At 38.9% G+C, this 12235-nt stretch overlaps 1 protein-coding gene across 5 annotated transcripts in view; it reads left to right on the top strand.

Annotated features, from left to right (window-relative positions):
- SAMD12 (sterile alpha motif domain containing 12) overlaps window positions 1–12235 on the top strand; it is a 178758-nt gene that overhangs the window by 40014 nt on the left and 126509 nt on the right. For all 5 annotated transcript variants that reach the window (XM_056331781.1, XM_056331782.1, XM_056331784.1 and 2 more), the window contains exon 3: window positions 6939–7068. In XM_056331781.1, the coding sequence (XP_056187756.1) occupies window positions 6939–7068 (130 nt within the window). The remainder of the gene's footprint in view (window positions 1–6938; window positions 7069–12235) is intronic.

Below are 12235 nucleotides of genomic sequence, written 5' to 3' on the forward strand. Positions count from 1 at the left end.
AAGGTGAAGAGACACTGTAAATGAGAGAGACTGGAGGCTGTGGACAACTGCTGCATAGGAGGGAGGCCCTTGTAGAAGGTGGAATTTGTTCCTTTCCCTTTTCTCCAGAAAGTGGGAGAATGGAAATAGTAAATCTAATTTATAGGACCTTTTTGACTTGTGCCTCTTCCATGGCTTCTCTGCCAGTCTCCAGTCTTTCCCCTACCTGGTCCATCCTGGAAAGGGCTGACCCAGCCCTGTTCACCTTGTGCTCAGAGCCCTGAGCTGGTGCCGCTCAGATGTCCTCATCTCCTTCTTTAATTCTGTTCTCTCCTCTTTCCTCCATGATGTCAGTGGACTGTCACTCTCTGTTCAGTGGCTGGATCGAGGGGTCAGTGATCTGTCAGTGGATCCAGTCTGTTGGACTTCAGGTGGGTTTGAACTAGCTCAGTGTCAGTGAAGATGTGGTTCTCCTCAAGCCTCAGGTACCTTGTCTGGACTTCGTTTGTGCTGCTACAAGGCACAGTGAGCTGGCTGTACTGAATTGCTTCTCTTAAAAACCCAATATATTCTGAGAATATGGGTTTAGTTGAACCAGAAGGTATTATGGCTCTACTCTGATCCTTTTGCTGACCAGTGGTGGGAAATAACTCCCTGTTGTGTGTACTTGTAACTGATCTTGTCGTTTCTGGGATCCTGTACATGGCCCCTGATGTCAGGCAGCATGGTGTGGCCATGTGCCGGCAGACCAGACCAGGGAAGGAGGGACTACATGTAGGACAACATGCATGGGAGTGATGAGGAAAGGGCTGAGGTGTGGGCTGGGTACCACTTCTAGTGGCATATTAACACATCAGGCTGTGTTAATGGATGTGAGCACCCTGGGAGCTGCAGAGCCTCCAAGTCCTGCGCGTGGCATCATTATATGACACTCTGCCATGCCCAGGGGGTCATAATTAGGCCAACCAGTTACATTTTGCATCTTGCCACGTGGAGCAAGTAAGTTTGGGTCTGAAAATGTAAGACACAAGCTTGCGACTCGGGGAATGCAAGACACGAGCTGACCATGCTTCTAGCACAGTCTGGGGGTCTTGGTAGGTCTCCCATGTCTACAGTTTTCATTCAAAGTGGGCATTGTGTGTTGATCAGTCGTGGGTGTATGACTTGCATGATAGCTGCTGTAGTGTCTCTGTTTTAACCCTTCCTGGGTGGCATTAGGTTTTAGGTCTTGGCTAAGCCAAAGTTGTGCAAAGTTGGCCTTTAAATTGTGCTTTAAACTAAATTACAACGTGGGCTTTTTTTAAAAAAAAATATTTTATTTGCCATACGTATTTCTTGTTTTCCACAGTGACTTAATAAATTAGAATGTGACTGAATTTCTGATGCAATTAAAAATACAATTCAGTCTTTTGTCAACATAAAAGGGAAGATGTCTTACAATATTTTCCTTGTTTGTTTTGTTTCTATTTAAATACACACATTTCCTTTGGTTTGTTGTTTTCATCTCTTCTTAGTATTAAAATTCTCAGTAACACAGATGGGAACCCAACACAACAGAGGTTTCAGTGGTTTTATGGGGTGTCTGCTTATTGCTGTTACCTTTTTTAGTCTTTGCTGGGAAAAAAACCTGTAAGTATGACTATCTGACTATCTGAGAAAGTGTATTTCTAAACCAAAATGTGTCCTTTCCAGATTTGTCAACATTTTAAGACATCGTATAAAGACACATTCACAAGCCTGGCTCACTTCTTCTGTTCTTTCCAGAATTGAAACTGGCTTTTATGTTAGTCATTGATTCTGAATCCTATATAGGCAGTTTAATGTTGGAGAAGTAATTTGGAATATATGAAAAAGATTCTTATTTTCTCAGTTTTAGAAATATAACCCAAGCATGTTAAAAAACCCCACATGCTTTAGAAATTCTTACTGGGCATTGCTGCTCCTGCTGCTTCTTGTCATAAACGATGAAGATGATGCTGTTAGTCTTGTTTCCAGAGCAGCCTGGAAGATTTGACAATAACTTGGACAGCTTTTGGAGCTGTGTCATTTAAGTTCTCAGCTATATGTATCTATAGCAGGCGACATAAAATTTTATTTTTGTAGTTCTTAAATATATCATTGCCCCTTTATAGTTTGCTTGCAGAAGACATTATGTTTTGATTTAACAAATATTTCCTTCTCAACTTCATGCATGAAATGATTCCATTCCTTTCCTCCCAGTCTCTTTCTCTCAGATCACAGACACATCAATGGTTTTCTGACACATTTTCTTGTTTCCTGCCCCAGCTGACTCTGTGTTGTTCTAGGGGTGACAGCCACCCACCGCACTCTCTCTGTCCCTATTAGGTGGCAGTGACCTTATTACTTCTTTCCTTTGCTCTTCCTATACCTCCCTTCACAGCTATCAGCCCCCTTTTCTCTTGAACTGCTTAACTGGGTTAACATAATGGTTAACATTGAGCAGCTGTACTCCACACCTTATTCTGTGTGAAGATTTCTTCATGTCTGAAACACAGCTGGCAGAGCTCCACACTGCTGGTCTAATAAATGATAGCGCTTCTCCTTGTAGCCTTGCCTTGCTTGTGTTCTTTGACCAATGCAGCTAGAGCACAAGTGGTCCTGCTTTGTCTTTTTCTAGTTAAACCATAAACTCTAGAGCAGAATCTCTCGTGATGTGTGTTGGAGCAGCATCTGCTTTTGAGAAAGGTGCTTCGAGCAGCGCTCTTTTATCCATCTTTGTTTCATACAAAATGTTTTTAGGCAGAAACTGTAGGGTCTGACTTTGGATAAATTTGAATGTAAATATGCGTTGACTCTGCTTCTAAGTCAGAATCAGTATGTGGGCAAATTAGATGTTACAAATGGTATTGGACAGCCTTCTTCCAGGAGCCCTGCAGCCCTGTTTGACTGAGGACTCTGATCTCCACAGTCCCTGGATTTTGTAATCTGAGCAGATCTATAAATGCACAAAATGTTTGGGTCGGAGAAGCTCTTTTAAATAACTGGGCTTGTAGTGTAAAGTATTTTTAATAACAAGAGTGAATCTGCCATCACTCAAAAATACATAAACCTTTCTTTTGGAGTAAAATACGATAAATAAAGACAAAAAAATTCTGGTGCATAAATTGACTTTCAGAATTGGCAGGCTTGGTAAACTGCACGTGGAAGGCTGAAGAGATAACTTGTATGTAATTGCTTAGGAAGAGCAGGTCTTCCTTGCTAATGCTATTTTGAACAGTGAAATGCACTCACTAGTAGTGCGCAGGCTGTAAGCTTGATTTGTTTATTTACTCTTGAGTTGGTGCTTTTAAGTACTGTCTTCTCTTTCTCTGTGCTATGGAGCAAAGAGAGCATGAAATTATGTCACAATTTAAATATCTTAATTTTTTCTCCTTTGGATTAATTTTTATAGTTTGAGAAACATAGCAAAAAATGGGGTTAGGCAATTTAGAAGAAAGTTTGACACAAAATCCTGAAAAAACAGGTTTTCCTTCAAATATAAAAGGAAAGATCAGAATACTGCAGACTTTTATTCTCATTAGATCTATACCTGGCACATGAGTTGGCATGGCATTTGGCAGGATAAAAGCTATTAAAGTGTTGCCAGCAAAGGGTGATCTTAGGATGAGTTGTGTCAGGAAAATGAAAGGGAAGGCTGAACTAAATAAACTTTTTTTTTTTTTTTTAATACGTTGTTTTAATCAGTTTGGGTCTACCGTTTGAGCTGGTAAACAGCAATAAAGTAAAACATAATGTTTTCCACCTGCCTAGGTACTTGTATATAGTTAATGGGAGGAGATTCATTTGGTAAGGGTTATTTTCCTTGGTTTACGGGGAATTTTTTAGTATAAGATCTAGCTTTAGAGCAGGAAGAACCGAACACATTAATTTTGTGGGAGGGAAGCATGTTTTTTAATAGCCTTTCATTTTGAGCGTCTGGTTGAACAATATTTCAGGTATGGTGTTCCAAAGATGAAAGCAAAACCAATATACTTATAATAACCGTTGCTTTAAAAAAACTGTATTCCTTTCACTCATAAAGTCCTTATGAATTAGAAAATTAAACGTAATGCTTGATGGTGTCAATGTAAAAATATCCTCTTTGGACTGCAGTTTAAGTCAAACATGTTTCAATCACAATTCTGAACATTGGACAGTAAAAAATCAGCATGTGTTTGCGCAGTGATACTTATATTGCATGGCATAACAGCGACATTTGAATCCTTCTTTCTGTTCTATGGGCACAGAGGGAAATGTTAAATTTCTACTGTAATTGCTGATAAACCTGTTTTTCAGGTATTTAACATGATGGTGGTTAAACCTTTTAAAAGAAGAATGGTGGCTGAACTGAAAAGAGCAACCTCTTAGTTAAAACAAACATTGGCACTATTTGTGTACTTTCAGCTAGGAATAAATAGCTTGTAAATATACAGCTAGCTATATATAGTTGTATACAAGTATTTGTAATTAAGTATTTTTATGATGTACAAGAAAAGCCATTAACAATTTACTGTTCAAGGGCTGACATACATTCCTCTAGTCTTCAAAGATTCTAATGCTCAAGAAAAATCTTCACATTCAAGCAGAAACTCATATAAAGATATACGTCAAAGTTTTGACCCTGTTGTTCTTGGATTTCTATGGAATCAGAGAAACTGCTTGTGTGTTATGGCTATTTTGACTTTTTTTTTCTTCCTTTGATGTATTTGTGAAGGACACACATTTATATATGTATGTAATGAAAATCATCTAACTGACACCATAATATTGGGCTCTTCATTGAAATTCAGTTTCTTCTTTGACTCAAATTGCAGTAACAAGTAGGCTAGAGAAGTTCAAAGAGGAGCCTTTGATCTTCCTAGTTGCATGAGGAACAGTTGCAGGGTACTTGCTCTCCGTACAGAGCTTGCCCCTTCTCCAGACTTACGCAGTGTCCAGGGTGGGTTTCTGCACGTGCAGAAGACTGATACGTTTCTTGGAAAGGATGGTAGGAGAGCAAGCAATGTCCTGGTTATAGAACACTGTCAGCCACCTCTGGACGTTTCTTTTTGTGGACGCCAAGTCTGTCACTCAGGCTTCTGCCTGCTACAGGTTGGTAGATGGCAGCAAAAGATGAGAATCAATTATTTGGAGTGGTTTTGTGCATCATTGTGATATCTCTAAATGTGGATGGTGCCTATTCATGCATTTGAAATGGGATTCATGTTTCTGGTGAATGTATTTCTGTTCAAACCAAAAAAAGCTGAGCTAAGGGATGTGCATTGTATTATATATTCAACTATAATTTTCCTGCTGTTTGTTTAATTTCTACCCAGGCAAGGAAAAAGAGATAGGGAAAATTGGACATGAGAAATTAAAGACATGTCTGCCTATTGGAATTTTAACTCTGCCCTATTCCCTGGCCCTAACTTAATATCTCTGCATGATATACTTTATGGACTTAATAGGACATGCAAAGCACTAGCTTAAAACTGCTTGGTCCTTTGGGCTTTTAGTAACGAAAAATTTCAAAGCAACTTTGAAAAAAAGTCTGTCTGACAAAGTACATCTGCGTAAATGCTGAGAGAAACCCTGGTTGGCCATGTTGAGGCAATCCACCATGACTCCCAATGGAAAAAAATGGCTGAGATGACATTCCCTTTCACCTCAGATTTGGGCAGAAAACATTCTCTTGAACTTTCTTCACCACCAAGGAGCTGGATGGAGGACAGGCATTCTGCATGCACAGCATGGGAACAAAGCTACTTTGATTTGATTCCATAGGCTCAGTTTTTTGCCAAAATCATGAAGCAAATAGATACACTGGTGTTCACACCCACTTACATCAGCAATGTCTAATGTTAAACATTTGTTGTTAGTAATAACTGCCTATCTATTTAAGATTTTTTTCAGTCTTCTGGAAAGACCATGTTGCAAAAAAACCCAAACAACCAACCAAACAAAAAAAAAAAAACCCCAAAAAACCAAACACACAAACCACAAAAAAACCCCCAAGCCCCCAACTTTGAATATATATTTTTGTTGTTGTTTTGCCTACTTTGACAAGAGGCTTTAAATCCCTGCAGTTTGGGTCATCTATAACTCAGCATTTTTATATGGTTAAAAGAGTGTGTGTGCAAAAGTGAATTGTTTGATTAAATGAAACGTGAGTTTATACATATGATAATGCAATTGATTTATGAATATTTTATGTATAAACTGTTATGCTATTTGTTTAGATTATTATAAAACTGAATTTTCAAGAAAATATTGAACAGTGGTCTTATTTATAAAGAAGCAACTATTTTAAGCAGGAGGCCTACTTATTTCACATAATGGTGATTGTAGGAGGGTTAAAGGTAAAAAGGAAGCAGAAAAACTAAAACTGCTTGTAAACATCACAAACTAGGGATGTCAGCTGAAATGCTCAGTATGAACCAGTATCACTAGTTTTAGCTTCATTGGTGTGTAGTCTTCTTTTCCTGGGACAACTAGTCTTTTAAGCTTGTTTGCACTAAAGAGCTTTGTTGCAAGCTCTTTTCTAACTGTAGTTGAGAAACATGCCTGGCCTGAGGGTACGCCCGGTCTTCTATGGTTATACACAAACTGGTACACAGACATACAAACCTCTGTGAATTTGAAGGCTTCAAAGGCAGCACCTATTGCCCTTTGGGTGCAGTCAGAGTTGGTCACTCTTTTAACTGTTACTGAAGTAAGACATGGTGCAATGTATTTCTTTGATGCAAGGAACATGTGTGCAATGCAAAATAAAGAACCTTTCACTGTGTGTGATTCCTGTGTGATGTGTTTGAATAGCTGGGTCTTGTGTACCATGCGGGTGATTATTGGGTATCTGCCAGCCAGAGCCGCTCCTATCTTGCATGTGTTATTTTAATATTGTATATGGACGTCACAGATAAATATTTCTGAAACTTGTGTGCGGACTAAACATATTTTTATTCTTCATTCTGTGTTTCTAGTCCGGGACTGTGAAGCTGACCAAGCCTGTGGCATTATGGACCCAGCAGGATGTCTGCAAATGGCTGAAGAAACATTGCCCTAATCAGTATCAAATCTACAGTGAGTCATTCAAACAGCATGACATAACTGGTAAAGTATGCACTATCAGAAATATTTTATTTAAAATGTGGCACGTTATTTTACTTTCTTGTTAATAGATTGTAACCATGGACTGAGGGCTTTTTGTTGATTGTATGACCAGACAGTTGCAAGGTTTAGAGCAGGGAGAATACACTGGTTTTCATAGGATGTGGTAAGTGATTTCCCTGTCTCTTTCAGATTATTCAGGGTTAATATAATGAGGAAACAAGCCAGTCTGTATGTGGGTAAAGGATACACCCTGTTCATTCCAAATAAATAACACCCCTCCCACTCCAAACATTAAGAAATGTCCTATGAGGAAAAATGTAAATGAGTTTTTTTTCATTGAGGTGTTTCACCTTGAGTTCATTTTTTTTTTTTTTATTTTTATTTTTTAGTATTAGAGTTCTTAAAATGTAGAATGTGAAATAAGTCCAGCCGAGCCCCTCCCTAGGGATGAAGCAAGATCAATACAGCAAGTTCATTTCTGACCAATATTTGTCTTAACTTTGTTCTGGAAAACTTGCAATGGAGGAGATTTTTACATCTCTCCATTCCAGTATTTTATGGTCCTTAATGTTGGTATTTTCCTACTAATAATCTAAACGATTATTTCCAGCCAATGAAACTGGTTTCTGTCCCAAGTGTAGCTCAAGTACATTCAATCGTTCTTTCTTGCAGCCTTTTCTTTACTGGATGGGGGCTTCCCACTTGCACATATTTTCTTTGTCTAGTCTAAAACATACATGTTTGTTCTATCACGGTTTGACTCCCAAATACCCACAGAACCTCTAAACTTCAACGCTCAGTGTGTTGTCTTAAAAGAATATATTAAAAAGCATCATTATATTTTATTTTCCTATTTATTTTAGAAGCTGATGTTGATTTTGTTGATGTGCTCGACTTGTTAGCTCCTGCTCAGTTTTCTGTGTTGGTATTTTAGCTGACCACTTTGAGCTAACAATCAGTTTAGCAGAGTAACTGGGTTAAAATAAATACGGATATAACTTGGGAGTTAAATAGCATTTTTGCTCATATCCCAGACAGTAATTAATCTGTAAAAAGTTTAATGTGGAACAGAATTTGTTCTCTGAAATGGTGGTGTACAAAACTGGGGACTGGCATTCAGCCACATAGTATCAAGCAGAGATTTTAGTTTCACATACTCAGTCTTAACAATAACGTATTGTTAACTAATGTATGTTTCAATTAGTGTCTTTTCATGTATGCGTACTTGTGGCGTTTCAAATTTTACATTGATTCCTGTTGCTATTCTTTCCTTTCTGATAATATGTGAATGATTGCAAACATGGCAAACAAAACTACCAATGTTTGTTTACTATGTAGCCATGAACACACATACACACTTACATATGAGAAGTGGTTTGTATTGCTTTAAGTGTTGACTTTTAGTATGTAACTACTGTGCCCATTTCCTTTAAGTCACCATCTGTTGAATGCAGTCTATGGGAATGTAGTCTGTGTTCCCAACCCATGTGTACAGATGACTGCATCCAGAGCGCTACCAGAAAAAAATTGAAACTATTTCTTAATTTTTTCTCGTACTGTTTTACTGTTATATTGTCTCCTTTTGGAATAAGGCACTGTGAAATTAAGTTGAAAGGAAGAAGTTGTTTTCATTTCAACATAAACATAGATGGAAACCTTGTAGTTTCACTGTAGATGTGCAAAACTTTGAACTTTATAGACCTCTATGAAAAAGAAGAATCAAGATCAATCTTTCTTACTTTACCCAAAAGAGGTACAAGGAAAATACTAGTATGAGTGTTAGAAAATACATCTGCAGGAAAGGAAACAATTTCAGTACCTGCCAAAGAAAAGAAGAAATGCAATCAATGTTTGTACAGATATTATAAAAAGTATATTGTGATAATATTATGAGTGAAATCAATAACTTGGGAGGATATTTCCAGTGCTGTTGGTCCCTGTGACTCTGATTACTTGAAATCTAATAAGGGGATATAAGAGTGGATTTGTGGCTCCAAAAAAAGTAGAATATAAAAGGAGCATGGAAACTAATGTGAAGATTAAGCCAAGGTAGTGTAACTGTTTCCAGATATGGCTATGGAAAAGTGAATGTGATTGTTGAAAATTTCTCAGGAATTAAAGTGACTTTACAGGCTGCTTTGATATGGAAAAATATGATGGAAAAGAACTTGAGGAAAGTGACATGAAAAGGATATTTAAACTTTATTTGAAGATAAAATCTGAGGCATGGTCATAAGCCAGGAAAATGGTCTTGTGCAAGCATATCTAACAGTTGTTAACTGTAGGGGTTGAAAAGTGTGGCATTTTACTTGGGACTATTAGTTGCTGATTACAGTTTATTAATAGAGTTGGGGGCAAAAAAGCAACCCAAAATGTCCTTTTTTTTTGTGGGGGTTTTATACCTTTTTACTACTCCTAATAAAGAGCAGCTGCAAATGTATAAGAAAAAAATACTTAATTTGGTGTTTTACCTAGTAAGGAAAAAGTTCTTCATGTTAACAGTGATGTTCAGGATGTCGTGGGACAGAGTGTATTCTCATCAGATTTGCAGATGACACCAACTTGGGGGTAACAGTCAATAGACTCAAGAGTAGGGCTGCCATTCGTAGGGACCAGGAACCAGACATAGGCTGGAGGAATGAGTCAGCAGGAGCCTTATGAAATTCAGCTGGGAAGGCCAAGCCCCTTGCACCCCATTCAGCCTGGGGTGGGCTGGCTGTCTGGCTTTGATGGAGAGGACCTGTGGTCTTGATAGTCAGGAAGAATAAATGAACCAGTGTTGTGCCTTGGCAGCAAAAAAATGCAAACAGAATCATGATCAGTATTAATAGGAGCATAGCAAGCTGATCAAGGATAGTCATTGTTCCGCTTTACTTTGCACTTTTTACACTCCAGTTCTTGGATCCACAGTGCTGGAACTTGCACTCCAGGGCCACCAAGATGCTCGGGGCTGGAGCACTTACCCTGTGACAAGGGGATTGAGGGAGCTGGGCCAAGAGGCAGCCTGGGGAAGAGGCAGCTTGTTGGGGGTGGGATGGGGGGACTAGCAGCAGCCCCCAGTGTGTAGAAGGATGTTGTCAAAAAGATGGAGCGAGATCCTTCACAGTGATGTATGAGAGACACCAGACTTGAGTTGAAACAAGAGGCTGATCATAAGGAGAAGCTTTTTCCCTGTGAGGACAGTTGGGTATTGGAACACGTTTCTCAGACAGGTTGCACGGTCTTTGTCCTGGGATGGTTTCAAGCCCCAGCTAGATAAAACTTTGAAAAACCTTATCTGATCTCATAGCTGACCCTGCTTTGGGCAAGGGATTGGGCCAGAAATCTGCTGGGTTCCCTTTCAACCTGAATTCTTTGGTGGTCCTATAATTTGCCGAGTACTTAGTACCACAGAACTAGTGAAATGCATTTTGGAGCCAGCTAGGGAGAATTAAATATGGAAAGGCCTAACAGGAAATTCAGAGACTTCTTTTATACACAAAATTGTTGAGTTCAGGGAGTGGAGCATTTGGTTAGGTTGACTTACTCAGCAACAGGTCCATTTTCATGGTGTTGGGTGCAGAGCCAGAACTGAAGAACCTGAAGGACTAATACTGAGTGAGGTCTAAGGGCACCTGGTAGGAATTGGCACTGGTAGGAAAATAAGACAATAGAAAGAGAGAAGAAAAGGAAGACAGTGGCCTGTGCAACCAAGAAAACAATGTAGTGGTAGGGCCATGTCACCAGAGGCTCTACTGCTGATGTTGGCATTTACATCGGTGTCAGGGGACATAAAAAGTTGCTCTGACTGGCCAGATTTTTATAGTCATTTTATACCAGTATAATCCAGGAGGCAGACCTGAGAAATAGACCTTGCTTTCAGTGTACATTTGTGGCTCTGAATTTGCCAGGCAGTAGGATTTTTAAATGATTAGGGAGTTATTGAGAGATGAGTTGTTCTTTGTGTGCCTTTTTTGCAATGTCTCAGCATTAACAGGGGCAAGACTGAGCATAGAATGACTAAGAAATAATAATTTTGGGGAAAATGGTCCATTGACAAAGTAAATGAAGAAGATGTCAAAGTAACTAATTATTGATGTGGGACTTGTTGAAAGAAAAGAAGGAAGGAAAGAAACCCTGCTTCACCTCTTGTTTCTACACCATGTTCCCCAGTGTGCTAATGCATTTCTTCAGAGCATGAGATTTTAATGCTATGATCATTAAACAAACCTCATTCTGTCAAAGTAATACCCAAGAGGCACCTTGGTCCAAGTGAAGGAATTTAATAGAAGGTGCTTGAAAGGACTCAAGCCTTTTTAAATTAAACTTTTAAGGAGGAAAGGAACAGGACTAGAGAAAACCTCTTTTTGGTTTTAGAAGGTACCAGAACTTATGAATATTCATGAAACACCAAATGGCACCTAGAAAAATGAAACATGAACTGCCACTGAAAACTTAATGGAAATAGGCTTAAAATCTGGCTAATTCTATAAACTTTAAAGATGCTTGCATTAAATCAGCTATATTGACATATTTTTATAAAATTCATATAAAACCTTGCTTTTAAAACCTGAATTGATTAATTTTTTTCGCTTCAGTAATATCTTTGCAAATCTTAGGGTTTTTTCGTATCAGCTGAAATGCTCACGTGAAGGAATGGTCTTGTGCTTCAAGATGCTACTCTGGAATGTGAAGAAATCTTGGCTCTGTTTCAGGTTACCGTGGTATTCTTAGGAAGCACACTGAATCTTCAGGGTCTAAGTTACTCTGTCCATACAGAGAAAGGGCTTCTTTTTCTTATCAAAGTACTGCAGATATCTTTTCAATTTCCAGAGCGTATCTAGTTTAACTATGCCCTTTGTTTTGTTGAACTTGGCTGAGTTTTGTGCTGCAACCAGTGCAGTGACTTGGGGATGAAAGGTGTGCAGTGGAGCACAGGAGGCCTGGGTTTTGTTCCTACCTCTGGGGCAGGAAGGGTGACCAAACCCAGGTGGCTTTAGTCACAGTGTTGTGTCCTCCTGGGCATGTTCATCTTCCTTGTATATGTTTTGGCATCTGTACAACAGAGATAAAGATACCGATGCTGTGATATGTGTATAAAAGACAGTGTTTGTGTCAGCTGAATCTTCCTATTAACAGGTTAGCTTCATTTGGAACAACTTCTGCTCATTTCGTGATCCCTCCCTTT

Source organism: Falco biarmicus, chromosome 3 (genome assembly GCF_023638135.1).
Source record: "Falco biarmicus isolate bFalBia1 chromosome 3, bFalBia1.pri, whole genome shotgun sequence".
NCBI lineage: Eukaryota > Metazoa > Chordata > Aves > Falconiformes > Falconidae > Falco > Falco biarmicus.